The 18,914-nt window shown below is 46.7% G+C and overlaps 2 protein-coding genes across 2 annotated transcripts in view; one reads left to right on the top strand and one right to left on the bottom strand.

Annotated features, from left to right (window-relative positions):
• LOC119397270 (intraflagellar transport protein 88 homolog) overlaps positions 1 to 18,914 on the top strand; it is a 103,321-nt gene that overhangs the window by 20,693 nt on the left and 63,714 nt on the right. Inside the window, exons 10-14 of the mRNA XM_049416509.1 lie at positions 2,524 to 2,610; positions 5,438 to 5,537; positions 5,653 to 5,739; positions 6,921 to 6,990; positions 8,209 to 8,325. Coding sequence (XP_049272466.1) covers positions 2,524 to 2,610; positions 5,438 to 5,537; positions 5,653 to 5,739; positions 6,921 to 6,990; positions 8,209 to 8,325 — 461 coding nt within the window. The remainder of the gene's footprint in view (positions 1 to 2,523; positions 2,611 to 5,437; positions 5,538 to 5,652; positions 5,740 to 6,920; positions 6,991 to 8,208; positions 8,326 to 18,914) is intronic.
• On the bottom strand, positions 16,626 to 17,249 carry LOC125758970 (SOSS complex subunit B2-like). Its single transcript, XM_049416771.1, has one exon. It carries the CDS (start codon positions 17,247 to 17,249, stop codon positions 16,626 to 16,628), a length of 624 nt encoding a protein of 207 aa, XP_049272728.1.

Genomic DNA, 18,914 nt, shown 5'->3' on the forward strand with positions numbered 1-18,914 from the left:
ATTTGACGGCTTTTTCGCTATTCTTTCAAGCACCGGTGTGGCTCTGTGGTAGGAGTGGGACACCTGCTTGCGACGCAAAACGCCCAGGTTTGATTCCGGCTCAGAGTCCTGAATTTTATTATTTGCATTTTCGCGACGTCTTGCTCATTGACAACGCCCATGTTTTGCTTCAACGGCGACGCTGGATCTCTGCTAAACGAGCACTTTAACGCTATCGCACCAATACTGGATTCTTGTGCCTCTGCAGACATGATCTTCAACACAAGTCGCACGTTCATCACAATACATGACGCTGAGGCAAAAACCAGTCAAAAAGACGCCGGACAAGGGGAAGAAGTGACACACACAACGACTTCTTCCCCTTGTCCGGCGTCTTTTTGACTGGTTTTTGCCTCAGCGTCATGTACCAACTGACCCAGACTTCGACGTTATTGCATCACAATACATGGTTTGCTGCTTCGGGCTAAAGGAGCAGAGGAAGAAATACATGCGTGCTGTACTCAAAGCGCTCACTGCATAATTACTGGCAGAGTTTTCGTTGCATAATGTGGACTTTGTTGGCAATTAACAGCTCTTACTTTTCACAGTGATACTTTGCCTCATCCACTAACTAGGCGTTGTTTTCAAGCGCAGTCGATGTGGCACTGATGTAATCTGAGCGGCCGCTGCTACCGGTGACCTGCTCAAGTTTCTCAAGCGGCTGATCACAATTAAGACAAAACATGCCGCACCATGCAACATGGCTCCGCATTTGTTCTTTTAGAAAAGCTGCATCATGATCATGTCGCGTACAACTATCCCGTGCCGAGTCTTATTGCTGTTAGTTTCAACTCTCTACGGGAATAAATTCCTGAAATCACAGCTATTTTCTGCCGTTTACCATGTTGGTGATTTTCTTTCTCAAAAGTCGTACGGCAACAAAGTGAAATAAAACACTCATAACATTGCATCTCACTCTAACTCTGACGGGAATAAATACTGTGACCAAGAAGTACACCGTTCTTCGCTAGGTGCGCTCAAAGGTAATAAATTGCTAAATTGGCTGTAAAGTGTTTCTTGCTGTGCAAATTTTTATATTTTTTAGGCGGAAAAAGTTTTTTTTTGAAAACTCACTTCGAAATTGCTGTTCTGGGTATAAGACCTGCACCTGGAGTAAATTTAACCAAAGTCGGGCGTGGTGTCCGAGACATCGTGTCCCTTCTTATCTGCATACACCGATCCCATTTTTTGAGAGAATTTAAGTGCTTGTATTATTTTTATGCCTTAAGTTTGCACATATGTATCACTGCTATTGGTCATTGCCCACGCGCATCACTGTAAGTACATATAGGTTTCCTTACGCACATAAAAAAGTTGGTAGTGAGCGCTGTTTTTCTTGAGTGTACGCTGCTTGCACATGCAAGCGTGAATGTGTGCGTGAATACGGGAGTGCTAAGTTGCGTGTCATCAAGATTTTGGGAGCCTCGCCTCAGAGCTCATCGCCCAGAAAGCATTCAGTCTCTTCTGCGGTTCTTGCAGGCGACTTACAGGGCTACTGAACACAATTTTTGCCGCTGAGATTTTTAGTCCAAGACAAAGCTTGAGCGCCGAAAGTGGTTGACAGAACCTTGTTTTCAGGCAGAAACTAGCCATAGATATTTAATCGAATGCGTTTTTCACAAACTACCGCGGCCGCTCCATGGCCTCAAAGAAGTGACTCTGCCTTCGCCGGAAACTGGTGTGCTCGACAGCTGCCGACGAGCGTCCGCCGCTCGCACACTTGGATTACCGCAGAAAATGGCAATGCGGGAGACAGGGGACGCTTACATTACGTCACAGCCGCTGGCGCGCGGCCCCTCACGCACTGGCCTTAGCGCGCTCGTAAACTCCGAAATACAGCCACACGTTTAGAAATATACTGAGTATCCGAACAACCGCCTCTTCAGAACGTTGATGCTTCCCTGATTTGTAAGGTGAAAACCTCAAGTGGCTGTGTTGGTGCCCTCGGCTGCGAGACACCACGCGGCCGTAAGAGGTCGCATAGGACTCTTAAAGACTCGTGAGCTCTAGCAGTGTTCCGGCCAAGAGCACTTTATTGCCTTTATTCACCTTTATATCCTTTGTTCAACGTCCCTTTAGGTGCTCGCCTGTTGCTGCGCTACACTATGCATGGGTATTGTGAAATGCCCGCACCCATGCTTTCTCTCTCCGTCTCCAACCCACGCCACGTGTAGGGCAGCAAACTGGACTTCCTTGTATTTCTCCCATTCTCCCTCTATGTACGGCGGGTGAAGTGCGACATTAAAAACATTATATCCAGATATATCGGTTGAGTTGACAGAAGGGGTGCTGCTCGGGCGAGCTGCTGTTTCATAACTGCAGCATTACTATTACTGGAGACATTAGCTGAATTTCTCATTTCCATGTACTACTATGAACCTGTGCACGTGAGTGAGTGGGCTTCAGGACAGAGAGTCCTATAGCACGCATTGTTTTGTTTCATTTCTTCTTTCACGAACCACTCTCTCTCTCTCCCTATTACAGAAGACACGAGGCCGAATGGTGCATATCTACAGCCGCCAAGCTCATCGCTCCTGTTATCAGCAGTTCGTTTTCAGAAGGTTACGAGTGGTAAGATACGGATATACATTGATGCCGAATTGTAAATATGTAGCCTTTGTGACGTTTCTGGCTTCATTGTAGTACTGAATCACAGTTATTTCAATAACAATATGACTTGTCTCGTATTGCTACTAATGACCTGGTAACCTTGTACGTGAGTAATAGCATCCCTGCCCACGGTATAGTTTTCATGCCTATTCTGCATTGAATTTGCTTAGCTTAATGGGCTAAGTAACTGAAAAGAAGGAAAGAGCTTGCAGTCATCCCGTTTATTAGAAACCTGGCAACAGGGAAAGTGATGTGATTGCTTCTTCAAACTGCGCCAAGAGGCCGAACATGCTACGGAAAAACTCACATTTGCGCTGAGCGTGCGCCATTGTATCCTTTTCGCGGTCTTTCTGGAAAAAAAGACAGCATTCTTCTCGAAATATATATCGCAGTTAAACGGTTATGGGAGCAGACAGGCGAAAGCTGTGCGGCTGAAAATATTTCTAAAGGACAGCAACTATCTGCTTAACATAGGATATTGCTGAAATATGCTAATGACAATTCGAAAGTAAATCGCAGCTGTCGCGTTTTGATATATTCAGCCTATCCTTGGCTAAGTACCATTCGCGCTGCGACCGTTTTTCATTGCGACCGCCTTCTCCCGAGACATGGCCTCTCGTAATCGTGTACTTCAACATTGAAGTGTCCACCCAGTCGTAAGCGGAACCACTTTGCGAAGTGCTCTTAAGGAACATTTGCTTTGCACTACAGACCCTCCCAGACGGCGACGCTCGTCATGGGGGAAGTCGCCGTGTGTTGAGGAAGGCACCCATTACAAAATATAATGGTTTTGATAAGAATTTCAAGTTTATGTTTTATAGCGTTTTCCGCGTAATTACTAACCGGTAACCTTTCCATTGCACTCGGAAAAATGTGCGCCTTGAAACTTGGTTGTCAGTCTCCTTAAAAGGATACCGGACAAAATTTTTTTCCCGCCGTGATCTGCAGCCAGACTGAAAGACTGGGTGCTGAAATTGGTAGATACAACCTTTGTTTCAAGAGAGAAGCTAGCGGAAAATAATAAATTTAGTGCGTTTTGCACAAACAGCTGCGTCCAGCGGCCGCGCCATGTACTAGAGGAGCGCATATTTTAACACGTGATCACTCCAGTTCAGCGAGTTTGTTATTATGACGCCAAAATACAGATACGAGTCTACGTGTTCAAGTTCTTTTTAGTTAGGGGGAAGCCTGAAGGTGAGATTAGATCGTTTCCTAGATACCTGAGTGAATCTGCATTTTGACGTGCTTATAGTTTCATCTGCCATCGAGAGCACTACTTAGTTACCGCGTTAAGGTAACTTGGAGTAAATGTTTATCATCTGCCGTAACAACGCAGTCGTCCTGGAAAAGTCGAATGCAAGAGCGGAGGCCGTCCGGAAGATTGTTAATGAAGTCGACAAACAGAAGGCCAAGAACTGAGCCTTGCCGCACACTGGACATAATGCTGGTTGAGCTAAATACATGACTGTCCACTACTGTGAATTGCCTGCGGTTGAAGAGGAAACTCTGAATCTAAGATTAAACTAAGGGTTCGAGGGAGAGGAATGCAAGTTTACTCATCAAGCGATGATTCGAAACGCGATCGAAGGCTTTCGAGAAGTCTAGATATGTGACATCGCTCTGCGAAAGTCTTTCAATGTAACAAATTGTGAATAAAGATATGACGGATTGTGTTTTGCATAAGCATGCTTTCACATGAACATCTGAAGAAATAGCAACATCACACATGCAATTTTCCACGGCGCAGCACACGCGGCCAAGGCTGAGCCTAAGAACCAGTGACCTCACGGGCTCCCGTTCTAGAAAATTCTGGCTGTTAAGCACGCTACCCATTCTTCAGTATGGTGAAGCAGTGAAAGTGTGTCGGGAGTACAGGACTGAAATGTTGCATGTCAGATATGGTCACATAGCCACTATTTTTGCTAGAAGTCAGTACAAATGTAATGCATTACATGCTAGAATATGCCGTAACCGAGACTGCGTGCGATGTTTCTACACAATTTTTGTTCTCTTTCTAAGTGCGTGGCACTTTACGGGCCCGGCTTGTCGTCCATCCATAGATCTCATGGGGCGTGATCACGCTCGAAATCAAGTGGTCAATACAGGTCTAAAACAAGGCTAGCGATGCTCAAAACTGCGGTAAAATAAACTAGCGAGGTATAAAAGAATAGAATTCACAGAAATAACCAAGTAGTAATCCCAGTAATTATAGAGCAGGTAGCGCAAAACCTACGGGGACACATGAAAGCAACATCAACACCAGACGAGTGCTACCTACTCCATGATGAATTCTTAAAAACTGGCCCAGATTTCCGTTCTCGCAGTAATTAAATTAACATCGCTAAAAACACGTCGGAAACTTGCTTTCCGCCACCGCCACCGCCTCGCTAGGCGCACGATTGCTCCTCAGACATGTGTTTCTCCGACGCCACATCTGAGAGGGAAACAGGCTGACGGAACTCGCTGCAGACGACACGAGTCTAGCTGCCGTAACAAGCAAGAAGTCGTTAAATTGCAGCGAAAGGTCGCGCGCATGCGGCACACCGAGTTTGCGAATGTCTCTAACAAGATTCTACTCGTGCCGGAGAACACCTACATGCTTACTTCAAACCCTGGCGTCATTGACGGATTGTTAAACGGAGCAATGGGAACTCAACGAACGGGGATCGCTGGGTGCGCGTCGCACTTTCTCTGATCTCACAGCAGTGGAGCTGCATTTATTGCAGAATTTAGAACTACACTAATTGCTACATAAGAACAACATATTTTTCCTTCTCTTTTGATGCAGGTGCCTGGAACAGATAAAATCATCGGCCTATGCGTACATCGCCAATGATCTGGAAATTAGCAAAGCTGTCGCTTACCTGAGGAAACGGGAATTCAATCAGGTTGGCGCGAACTTCGCACTCGAGCAGCGGTCGTTGCGATAATGCAGCCCGCACGACGACCTTGCCAAGCATGCACTGTAATACCGTGCTGCCATGTTGTTCTCAAACACTGCAGGCAATCGAAACCCTCAAGGCCTTCGAGAAAAAGGACACCAAGGTTGCCAGCACTGCGGCCACAAACCTTTCGTTCCTGTACTACCTGGTGAGCATTGCCTATGAATATGTCCATGTTCTCGCCAATCTGTGTGGAGCGAAACATAGACTGAGCGTTTACCAAAACGAGTGCAACATTCGGCCAAATGCATATTCCTGCTTTTTGCGCTTCAAAATATCCTTGGAAGCAAACGAACAAGGATTTGAGTTAGTCTTAAAAGTTCAAGACAGTCTCTGACACTTATGCCACTCTCACTCTGGAACTTGATGTTTCCATAACAGTCAATACTTTCGTCAACTGCCGGCACGACTTCATCGTGAGGAATGTTGTAAAAGAGGTCTTTAGCGTGTACTGATAGGCACCTCACAAATTCCGTATAACTGAAGTATGCGGCAACTTCGGCAGAATTGCGAACGTGTTCGGGCAAGCGGAGGCCGGGAAATGCTTCAGATATGTTGACGATTTCCTTGTCTGTTTCACGCATGATCAATTTAATGCAATAAGCGCAGAGAAGTGTTGGATCTATTCGCCAAGGCGCATGAAGGTTTGCAATTGACTGAACTGCCGGATGGTGACAAGTTACAGTTCTTAGATTTGTACTTAATATTTTCGAGACACTGCACGTGCTGGTAATACAAAACCAGGTCAGCGAAGGGACACTTGCCCTACGAATCCGGACATTCAAAGGTCGCGAACCAGATTCTTCTTCGTCTGCCCCTTCTCCTCTGCTTTTCCGAACTTATTTCTCTTCTTTCGCTCACCGTTATATTATTATTATTATTATTATTATTATTATTATTATTATTATTATTATTATTATTATTATTGTTGTTGTTGTTGTTGTTGTTGTTGTTGTTGTTGTTGTTGTTAGCCTTGGAACTTAGTAATGGGTTGCGCTCTCCAGCGCCTTCTAGTGGGTCGTCCCCTTTGCTTTTCTTGAAAGGACGCGTCTCGCGCTGAGAGTCCGTGCTTTACCGTGACTTTCGCGATTACGTATTTTCGCTGAGTGCCGTCGAATAAACACCTTAACGTTATTACTAATTTAAAGCAATTGAGCGCGAGAGATTTGACACTGGAAATAGCGACATGTGCACATGACGAAGCAACGAATTAGGAAGAATCCAGCTGCGCTTTGTCACTAATAAACTCTTTGAGTCTAGAATTCTCTGCCAATATGTAAGCCAAATATTTCGTTCTCACTGAATGACCAAATGTTGAAAACTGCGCAGCAAAATGAGCTGTCTCAAGCGGACAAGTACGCAGACCACGCCGTCCAAGCGGACAGATACAACGCAGCAGGTAACTAAGCAAAATGTAAAAACTGCGTCGGTCGCAGAGGCATAGCTGGCGACATTTATATTTTTTGTTGCTGTTTTATTACTACCACAAAGTATTCGGTTTGCCCGTATGAGCTGGCGCGGATCGAGTTTGTTTAAAGAGACACTAAAGAGAAAGAATGAATCGGTTTAGATCGATAAATTGTATTTGAGAACTATAATGTCGTTATTTCACCATCATAGGTGTAATAATAAAGGAGAAAGTGAAATTCAAAGTTCCATTTTTAAATTTCGCACCAAATGCTGCACGCGTGACGTCACGGATTTCAAAATGTATTTATCGTATCCTAGCGCCATTGCCTCAATTAATTTCCTCAAACTTGGTATGTTAACTCTATGGCCCTCTCAGAGGACAGTGTACTTCATTTTTACCTTAAGGAACTATGTAGGCACTAGAATGCGCCGTCACAGTATGACGTCACCGCGAATGGTGCGGAAACTTCAAGGTGGCGTCGCCACCCACATTTTCTTTTTGTCCGATTTCTTGCTTACTAAGCGTCTTCTCGTAGCAAGCGTGGTGTCTTTGTTATCGTGTAAGAGTAGTTTACTAGTACGAGAAAAATTGTTTAGCTTTTTAGTGTACCTTTAAAGTACGGAATAAAAATACTAGGCCTAATGATAACAGGCAGCAACACAGCAGGGTGATTTAAACCGCGCAGAAGGGCATCCGATGTCTCATGGGACATAAGAAGGAAAAACAGAAAAAGCTGTGCAGGACATGTTAGGCATGGAACACATAGTCGGCGGCTGATTGGAGTTGCGGGCACCATGGTACGGGAAACGTTGTCGAGGATGGCGGGAAATTGGGTGATATAAGAAAGCGAATAAATTTGCAAGCGTAATATGGGGTGAACTGCACAAAGATAAGGGTTATTTCACATTACCGGCAGGGACCCCTCCTCCTGCAGTGGAAGAGCGGCGATGTGGGCGAGTTGGTTTACGTACAGTTGACAGAAGCTGCAGCGCGAGTAAGTGCTCAAAGACAGGTAACACAGTGAAGGAAGAAAGCCAAGGAGGGAAGCACACCTTTTTTCAGCACTTCTGTGCTTGCGCTGCAGGTTTTGTGGAATGTCCTGCAGTTGAGATGAATAGGAAATAAAGAGCTCTAGAATTTCGATGCTGGGTCAATCTGTGTTGATTCTGAGAACGATCTCTTAAGGTGACCCGTTGCTCGTTGCAGCTCTAGTGAACAAAGGCAACTGCTGCTTCGCCAACAATGACTTGGACCGCGCGGTCCAGTACTATCGTGAGGCCCTGACCACAGAGGCCAGCTGCGTCGAGGCCCTGTACAATCAAGGTGAGCGAATGGTGTATATCGACGAAAGTAAACGCTGCACACCCCGCTGCAGCCCGCAAATTAAAAGCAGATATTGTGCAATAAAGTATTAAAAGAAACGTGTAAAGGGCAATTCCTGGAGGAGGACGTGGTTGGTCTGAATGTTGAAGTGTAAAATGTTCGAAATTTTAACTCATATGGTACAGCTGGTGTTGACTGTAACATTTGGAGTGGTGCTCATTGTTGGGGACTATTGTGACAAACTGGCATTCACTTACGTGCCTTGATTTCTGTCTTGTGATCTGTGTAGTCTGATTGCTATAGCTTTTTGTAATACTGGCAGAAGTGTTGTACTTTCTGATTTGATTGTGTAGCGCTGGTGCCTGTAACGATCTTGAAAGCTTATTAAATGCGAAGCATTTCTTAGCGAACCTCTGGCACTTTGAGCGTTTCTATCTACGTATCTATCTATCTATCTATCTATCTATCTATGTATCTATCTAGCCGCCTACGTCTGGGTGCTCTCATGATCGCCTCCTTAACATGGTGTAGACCAAAATTTGCATGGGAGGGTAAGAGGATTTGACGAATATGATTGCCAGGTCATGACATGAATAACCTTAAAATCCTGTCGCGTACGTCGTCAAACCCTTTCCACTAGACACGTGTGGCACATACCCGTTTACTACGGGTCGCGGTGTACGGGTATGCGCCACAGGTGATTGACAGTTTATATCTACCTAGGAACGGCGAGAACAGACACTGGTAATTTAAAGGCTAGAGCGTTAAGGAAAACCAACCTCGGCAGCGTTGACTCAATGAATGGAAAGAATGAAAATTAGGATCTCGGCAGGAATCGAACCCAAGCATTCTGAGTGGCAATCAGGTATTCTACCACTGAGCCACGCCAGGTGTATAAACTGGTTTGGAAAAACAGCCTACGCAGGCGTAATATCGGTGCAACGTCCATTGTGGTTGTGGTGCTGGCTATCTAATTTTACAAGAAAGCAATAAACACTACACGATACTCCTACGATGTGTACTTCTAAAATACAGGTGTCATATCAGATTAACGTCTGTAGTTCCAGTGTTGGCTCCGCTTTTATAGCAGTCTAACAAACACGTTTGTATTCCTATGATTCAGCAAGCTATATTGAAGCATTGCTCGATCCCGGAGGAATACATTAACGAAAGTTACATATATTATCCACATCACCGCACCGTAAAGTGCACTTCGGCCACCGGAACGACGCAGTGTCCTCTTCATTTCTTACGAGGCTGGGCGATGGCATCATGCTGACCGAGGATGATGCCAGATTGATTGACAGCCGCTTTGTAGACTAGGCTACGTAGGCCACATACGCCCAGGTAGTCTACGAATACGACAAACACCATCCACTGATGTTGGTCTACGTAGCACTATTCAGGCCTACCAGCCTCGACGGCCTATACCTCACCAACGCGAAGGGTGGCTGTAGGTTCCGGCATGTCGCCGGCTCTGTCGACAGAGAATTTGTCGACGAAATGACTGAGGCATCCACAAATTCCAACATCTCTAGTATACCACATACTTCACTACACATGGGCCCCTCGTCACCACGATCACGACCAGATCCTATAGCAAGTCATGACCAGCTGCTGGTGCTCACTGGTCACAGTGATGATGCCCTTGTTCAAGAACTGTCAAGAACTTTTTGCACACATGCACACGGGTTCGTGAAACGTGCGTGTGTTCTCGGGGCACGTATAAGCACTACATACCAGCTTACCGCTTCTGGTGTTGGTAATACCCACGTTGCCATTGGCAGCGTTACCCAAACGTAAACAACTGGTTATATAACACATATGCGGCTCTTCAACATATATATGTGTGCGTATCAAATTTATACAAATCTCTAGCGTCATTTTGTAACGTGTCGCTCAGTAAAAAGTTACGCCACAGTCACCTACCTCCCGCATGCTTCGCATACCATCGACTCCCACGGTACGTGGAATCTGCCGAATTTTTCATAATTAATCCATCCTGTATCGGCCTCACCGCTAACAGTATGTGGGGAACAGTCGTGGAAAACATAAACATCGTTTTGAAGTGCAATGCAGGTTAACGAACAGAATGTGACCGATTACACACCGGCTGCTAGCGAGCCACTCCGCGCATGGTGCTGCAGCGTGCTCCGGCAAACAACGCCCTGAGATGAATGTCACTGGGTACACCGATCACGAGCTATCATTTAAACTCTTGAGGAGCATTAGAAACATCTCTTCTGTACGCCCATGAGGAAACACATACTGTCGTGTGGAGAGTCTCAACATCGCTTCACACAAGCATTTGCGATCGCTAGCAAATTCGGTTTAGTTCAATATTAGAATCAGTATCGCAATTCGCGCCTACTAGTGTCGCGGCAAGCCGCATTTTATAGAGCCACAATGGTTCGCGTGCTGACCCCGTGTGTTTGAAAAGTCTTTTCGCCTTCTCTGTGGCGCCGTTTTCGTAAACAACGCTACATTGATTTCGACGATTGAGACACGTTGTGTACTGTAGTGTAAGCACCCTTTCTTTCTTCGCGTCGCGTCTCCCTTACAGGTGACGCGCACCAGGTGACGCGACCATCGAGAGCAATATTTATCTCTTTATCACATTTACAGCTCTGTACTGGACAAAGTGACTTCATATAGGTATCTTGGTGTTCCCATAACTGCAAAACTGTCTTGGCAAGCCCATATAAACTACATCGTTAATCGTGCTAAGAACACGTTAGGTTACTGACTCCATAACTTCTCAAAGGCACCATCATATCTTAAATACCGTTATATAAAACTCATATAAGCTGTGAGCGTGAATATGCATGTGCTTTTGTGGGATCCAACTAAACAATTCCTTATTAACTCATTAGAGTCAATGCAAAATGATAGTGCGTGTTTCATTTTAACGCGATCGCGTTAAAGAGCTTGTTCCGCAGAAGTTCCGGTGGTGGTGTCGGCGGCGGCGATTTTGGTTGCGAGCGAAAATTCTAGGTAGACGGAAATAAAGTAGGGGTGTGCGAATATCAAAATTTTCGAATACGAATCGAATACGAATGTCCACCTTCGAATATCGAATCGAATATCGAATATCAAAGGAAAAATGCCTCCACAGTAACAATATTTTATTTAACATGTAGCTATTTGAAAAAAAAAAACAGGGTCATTCCACGCCAAACGTCCCAGACATTGCGCTCGACCCTCTCCAATTGTATTGTAAAAAATTGTGGACGTTCATATCAGTGCACTATTTGCCCTGGGAAAGCATTTTTTGGAAAAAAAAATTTCTTGTCTGTTACATTGATTTGAATTTTGCCGTAGTGGGTGAAACATAGGTTGCGAAAAAATACTCTAAAAATACAATACTTTACGGAACGCCTTAAATATCTGCTGTTTACTTGAAAAGGAATGGCACTATCTTACTATCACCCATTGACGGCCACTACTTTGTCTCACGATGTGCTTTGTGGTGAAGCAATGCTGCAATTCTGCGCCCATTTTGATAATTTTTTTTAAAAATTCTACGAATATTACAGACAAAATAGGACTATATTACATGGCTGGATAATTCGCAGTAAGCGTGTCAAAGAAGTATTGTAGTCGATGACCTAGTAGTTTCGAAGTTGAAGGGGCGCAAACATTGAAAAATGTGTGAAATGCTCCACGTTTAGGCACATGTAGAGTGGTGATGCAGTCCAAGTAAAAATGCACGCTTGGTGTCGTTGGGAAGAGTAAACAAAGGAGATTTATTTGTGAAAGTTTCATCGGAGTGTTTTTTGTTTTTGGCGAGAAACAAAAATTTATGTTGAGCGTTCGCGGCGTGCCTGGGCGCGGGCCCGTAAGTTCGGTTCACTGCACCGCCACTGTTCCTTGGGGCAACGGAAGTATGCAGCGCCCACGCGGGTGGCACGATCGTGTGCTGCTGTGAGTTTCGAACTTTTCGAATGCACGATTTCCGAATCGAATACGAATATTTCGAATGTAATATTCGACGAATATTCGAAACTTTCGAATATTCGCACACCCCTAAAATAAAGAAATAACAAAAAAATTACGCCATCACGCACTAAAGGGAACCATGTGGGGATGCTAAGCAGCGCTAGGTGTTCACTTGTGTTTCCATTGTTGTTCCATTTGTTTCCGTGTATGTTTCATTTGTGTGTGGAGTTGTGTATATGTTGTGTACCGCTTATGTAACCCCCTCAGCTCGTTTCCGTTGCGCTTCGCCTTCGCGTTGTCTCGCAGCTTCGAGATGCGCTTGCCGGCATTGCCGTTTACGTTCAGCTTCGCCAGCGTCCACAGCGCTGTTGCGAAGGAGTGTGCAAAGAGAGCGAGCGCGCGCCGCATTATATAGGAGCGCACAGCTGTGGCGGAGAGAGAGAAACGGGAGAGGAGAAGCGAAGCGGAGGCAGCGCTCACGCGACCTCCTCCACCTCACCTCCTCGCGATCATTCGAGGAGAGGGGGGAGAGTTGGCGCATGCACGTGGGGGAGCGGACGCGTGAGGGAAGGACGGACACAGCCCCAAGCAAAAGCTGCTTCGCATCTAAAAGTCTTCGGTTCAAACGGGATCGGGTATTCGAAGCCGCGATCCCTGGCTCCATTGCGCGATACATTTAGCCGGACGGCCACCACGCATACGTCCTTTAACATACTAACGGCTAGCTCTTTATATGCACCATTTAGCGTTGGTGGTACGAACATCTCCGAGGTTCTTCAGTGGCTTGACGGAAATCTCGCAAGATGGCGCAAAGGGCCCACGGGAGCGCTTTCCGTGTTCCCTCGCACCACATGCATGGATATGGGAGCCGGCGAGCGTCCGCACTTGGCGTTCCTTGCCGCATGGTTTAGGTGACAACCGACGAGCCGAGCCAGGCTAGCGCTTGGGAAGGCGATTTGAATACGGTCCACTTACGCTATCGCGTTCTACTCTTGAAAGTGAAGCTCAAACGCCCGCCAAGATTTTGTGTAATTATTCCCGCGTTCCCTGTGTATCATCCTTGAAACATACTCTGCAACTTCCTAATATTTCTCTCCACAGGAAAGTGTCTTGTATATCAATATTTCATAAGATTTTTCATGAGTCACGCCTGAAGAATGAACTTATTATTGAGCCATTGTATTTGTCTGGTCGTACTAATCACCGCCATAAAGCTGAAGTCCCTTTTTGTCGTATTAACTTGTATTCAATGTTTTGTTCATGCCAAGACAGCGAAACAATACAACCACTTGCCCATCTCCATTGTCACCCGGGCAAGTGTTTCTTCATTTATGTCTGCTGCTGAAAATTAGTGTTTGAACTAGCGGCTAAGAGATGTGCAGTGTTTTCTTTTAACTATCACACCTTTCTGTAACGCCTTTTGGCATTTAAAGGGCCCCTCACCAGGTTTGACAATTTTGAGCCGACGAGCGCAATGCATGCACTAGGCGTTCACGATTACGTCTGCCAAAATTTGCAAAGCTGCGCGCCGCGTAAATGGGTCAAATTTCAAGCTGAACGCTGCCTGCCCTTCTTCTCGCGGCCGCGCGCCCAGAGAATGAGGGGATGACGTACATGAGAGAATGGCCCTGCGTAGGTAGTAGTGCTGTGACGTCGCTCCTCTACGTAGACGACTGTGCTCTGACGTCGCCAACAGTAGCACATGACACTGCGATAATTATTTGACACGACGTGTAGTTTCTGTAATTTTTTGCTTGAATGGATGAATAAAACTTGAGAGCAATAATAAAACACACAAACTGAATGTGTGCGTTTTCTTTTTTAGTTTTTACTGCGAATCGCAGCGAGATTCGAGACTAATCTACCTCCGTTTCGCACGCGTTCGTGTTCTCGCGCTTTGCGCATCGTGCAGACGCCACCCTTTACAACGAAACTAATATTCTACCGCGTTCCAGCGCTCATTAGGCTCATTTATCCTCCCGCGTCTAACTAGATGTTCATGCGGCACACCGCTAGTCTCGCGTCCGTACAAATGTTGCAGCTTTCGCGCCCAGTAATAGGTTGAAAGCCAAGTGATCGGCGAGGGTGCATTCGGCATAACTTGCAGAGATGAAGCGCAAACAACGCCGCCACAACACCGCTCGCGTCTCGGGGGCTCGGGCTGGTTCGGGCGCGTCATGCGCTCGTGACATTTTGTGCGCATGACGTGTTCATGCGTATGCGTTATGTGATCCTTCCGCTCGCGTGCCGAAGAGGGCAGGGAAGGGATTTGGCTTGCGAAGGCTACACGGAGCGAGCGGCAAGGGTTTGCAGCTCGCCTCCTCGCATCATGGTTTCGCGCCGCTACAAATTATTGTTTTAGGGGCGAAGCTCGTTAAGGCGGCACCCGTTCGTCCCTCGTAGTCGTCGTGGTCGTAGTAGTGAGTAACAAGTCTTACGCTTTGACCTCCAATGTGGTGCCGGTGGGAGATTTCTCCTGTGCGTTGTTGAACAATAAAAAATTCGCAGCGTGCGCGTTAACTAAAAGCCGAATTCTTCTGTCTCTCATTCCCCATTAGCAGCCATTGGCATGTTCCACTAGGAAACGTTAGTAGAAGTAGAAGTGTAAGTGTTAGCTAAAAGCCGACTTCTTCTGTCTCTCATTGCCATTAGCAGCCATTGTTTACCTCCAAGGTAGTGCCTGGTGAGATTTCTCCTGTGCGTGATTAAACAATAAAAATTTTGTTCAGAACGCCGTTGATTGATGAAATAAACCAACGAAAGACGCCAGATGTTTTGTAAAAGCAGAACGAAAGAACGCCAGATGTTTTTCTTAAAGTGTAGTAGTAGTAGTAGTTGTATTTAGCCACCTCGCCCGATCGTCAACGGGCGAGGTGGACCGGCAGCGGCGCGAGGACCCTGCCGTACGAGAGTTAAATCACACTAAAAGACATACTTTGCGGGCGATACACTCTAGTGAGCTTTCAACTTTTCGTCTTAATGTACATGATAAAGAAATTATTTCTACGAAAAACGCAAGGCACACCTTGAGCAATATGTTTGGTTTTGGGACGCTAAATGGAACCATGAGGCGATGCGAAGCCGGAGCACTTGCACGATCGCGTTCCGTTGGCTTTCGTTGGGCATGCTACCGACCTCGCGTCGTGGAACGCGCGTCCTGTCTACCCTCTAGCCTTGCCTTTAATTCGCACAGGGCGAGCGGGGAATGCGGTCGCTCTTGGCGCTCTTTCGCTCGGGAGCGGACTTCTTCCTTGCATTTCACCGATCACAAGTGATAATGAAGGGACCACGTAAACCAGCAGTACAATAAAAGTTTGATGTTTAATATATACACGATGTTTCACGCTCTTTATATTATGTACCGGGCGCATTTCACGGAAGAGTTTCACGGTTTACAGATGATTCCCTCCGTAGCTTCGCCCCACTCATCATCATTCACCCCGTGGATATGCTGTGATTTTTTTCTCAGCTTCTAACCGACCGATTAGAAAAATTCTTGTGGCAAAATGCTCTTTATTGGGCTCGCAACAACTTGCAATGTCTAACTAAAATTCGTTAGGTCACATGGTGAGGGGCCCTTTAAGGTATTGAAACAAATAAATCAATAAATAAATGAAGTGTCGCTATGTAGCGTCGCTTTGACCACAGGTAACATCAGCGTCTCACCTCACCCGTGGCCGTTGCCGCGCAGTGAGCCAACTACCCCTCTTCTGGTTCAGTGCGGCCGTGGAAAGGACGCGCTTGCGCGTGCGGCTTCTTCTTCTCCGACAGCGTCGGTTCACCTGCTTATGTCCCCAGCTGCTTTTTGGTGTGCCGTGCTGCAGTATAAGCTAGAAGTAGGGTAGTGGGCTCACCGGTGTCGAACGCGTAACGCCGCCGATGTCTTCTTGGGAACTAGGACACACGAACGCCGTCGGGCGAGTGCCACTGCCAGCCACTAAGTTAAGGACTAGGGTCCTTAACTGACGACGCCGGGGCAGTCCTTGAGCATCATCTAAATCTTGAAGACAAAGCAAGCGCGTCCCATAAACATTGCCATCGTACTGTTTCCCTCGGCCACTTTATGTGGAGATGTCAAACGTTGGGTGACAAAAAACGTGACTCAATGTGAATGGATATGACTGCATTTATTCTGTGCGGTACAAGGGTGGTTAAGTGGTGGCTATTCCTTCACGTTGTCAACTGTGCAACTACGCTTGCGTGAAAGTGAAACTTGCATACTAAGCACATGAGTGTACAAAGCAGAACAAGATTCACACACACAAAGGAAACAACTCCGATGCTTGCTGGTGATGAAATGATAACAGCGCGATCGCACTCCGTGGTCCACTAGAGAGAAGTTGCTGAAAGCAGTGCAGTCGCTACCTCCGGTTCGGTCTCGCAGACTTGGCACTGTGCAGTCCTTCATTGATGCTAAAACCATTGTTGTAGCTTGTCAAGGGGATGCTCATGAAACCGTAACGCAGCGTCTCTTGGAGACCTCCTCCTCGCTGGGAATAACCCAGCCCACTAGGGTCGTCGCCGCCGGCTGATGGCGTGGGCAGAAGGGCAGCGCCTAAGGTGTCACCACTACTCCCACCACTCTGCGATGTCGGTGCCCGTCGCTGGTCCACAGTGCCATTAAGTTTCGCCGTCAGTTGCTTCATGTATTCCGGGTTCGGTTCGCTCATAAATGGTGTTTCACTGAAGGGCAGACAGAACTCTCCTATCTTCTGTATGGTGCCACCTTTTCCGGTATACAAAGTGAGGCAGCCCTTCCACAGTGAAACATATCCCTTGGTAAGCTTGCAGATGTCACCCTCCTGGATGCATGTTCCTGGTTCATCCCAAAGGGACAGATTAATCGATCCTGATCGGTCAGCCACCTTGCACGTTCGTACTTCGTGGCCTTCTTTGGTCATGTTTGGTCGCCCTATGTCTAAGACGATGAACGTAATGCTGAGGCTTTTCATTCCCATCTTCAATTCTCGTATTGTCGGCTCCATGGCAGTAGGGCGGATAGAACGCTCAGTCAGCCCTGGATGTCGATGGGCGCGTCCAGCAACGCGGAAGCGGCCGTATGCGTCGTATGACAGGCACCGTCGCGCTCGAACGCAGTCTGCGGCGCCCCAACGCTTACCGGCTGGTTGCTGGCGTCGGGAAAGCTCAGAAACGCTTAGGAAGAGGTCGTGGTCCCAGCCACGAGTATCGCTGGCTCTGTTCGTCTCCAAAAAATAGATAACAGGGTTTCTAGAGGCAAATGTGGCGCCACCGTCGATGCGCGTTTCCCATCGAGCGCTGTGCCGTATAAATGACGATGACGATACATTCCTTTGCAAGGCCATATGTTTGTATCGACTGCCTTTGAGTGACGTGTGGCCTAAAATGTGGATGTGACCGCAGAGACGAAGCTTGCTTAAAATAAATCGCTAAAGGCTGCAGCTCACGTGTATGACGTGTTGCGTTTAAGTCCACTTACTTGCACAACCTACTCAAGCACCCAAAAATAATCACAGCATATCCACGAAGTGAATGATGACGAGTGGGCGAAGCTCCGGGGGATTAATAACCGTGAATGCCCCCGTACATTGGCCACTCAGTCATGAAAAGACGTGACGACACGCGTGTACAGTATATACAAAGTTCTTTATTAATCACACGGCGTATGTCGTGTTGAGATGTGGCCGGCGTCTTCCTTTTATTATGACCGCCTTATGATACGTAAAATGTAAAGCCAAAGGTTCTTTTATGAGATCCCACCTGAAATTTGAGAAGACGAGGTCAATGCAAGTCCCTCTGATCGAGCCCGAAGGAAGTGCGGAGCTGGGCAGCCTTTGTTTATCTTCCGTTTTCTCTTTCTTTCCTCCTCTGTTTTTCTCATTTCGCTTTTTTCCTCTTTATTTATCTTCATTTCTATTTTCCTTCCTATTTTTTATTTCTTTCTCTCTATTTTTCGCTTGCTTCCTCATTTGCAATTCTTATATGTGGTTTTGCCTGCGCGCACTCGTAATCATTCACTTCGTGGATATGCTGTGATTGTGAGATTTTGCTCAATGGCATCATCATCAAGGCGCTCGAAGAACAAGAGTAGAGTGACCTAGAATAGGGGGAGTGTCCAAAGCGCCGGCTCCCGCGTGGGCCTTTTGCCGTGAACTCCCGCGCCGCGCCGCTGCTGCGCCGGACCCGTGGGCTTTCCGCGCTCGGGAAGCGCGCGGAAAGCGGGGGGCGTCTGCTACGCGCTGTAGTTTTTTGCGCCGCGTTTCCACACAGGGCACTTGAAGCCTACTTAACTTTCATAATGCGGTGCGGAATGGAGCTTATCCATCTTTAAGCATTGTGTTAGTGCTGGGGCAACATCAGAATGCAAAAAATCATGTGTCAAGCGGCATCAGCGTGGCCTAGTTCCGGTCACAGAGATCGAGAACGTTGGTGCGTGTGTAAAAACGCGCAAAACGGACACGCACAAGCAAGAAACGAAAAAAAAAACGTTATTCGCACGAGTAATCGGGCAATAGCAAAAAAAGTAAATTGCACGCGCAGTCAGCTGAAATACTTGCGCGCAGTGACTTCACGAGCTTTTAAATGCCAAGCATTTCTTAGCGAACCTCTGGCACTTTGAGCGTTTCTATCTACGTATCTATCTATCTATCTATCTATCTATCTAGCCGCCT

The sequence above is a fragment of the Rhipicephalus sanguineus genome, chromosome 6 (genome assembly GCF_013339695.2).
Source record: "Rhipicephalus sanguineus isolate Rsan-2018 chromosome 6, BIME_Rsan_1.4, whole genome shotgun sequence".
Lineage (NCBI taxonomy): Eukaryota > Metazoa > Arthropoda > Arachnida > Ixodida > Ixodidae > Rhipicephalus > Rhipicephalus sanguineus.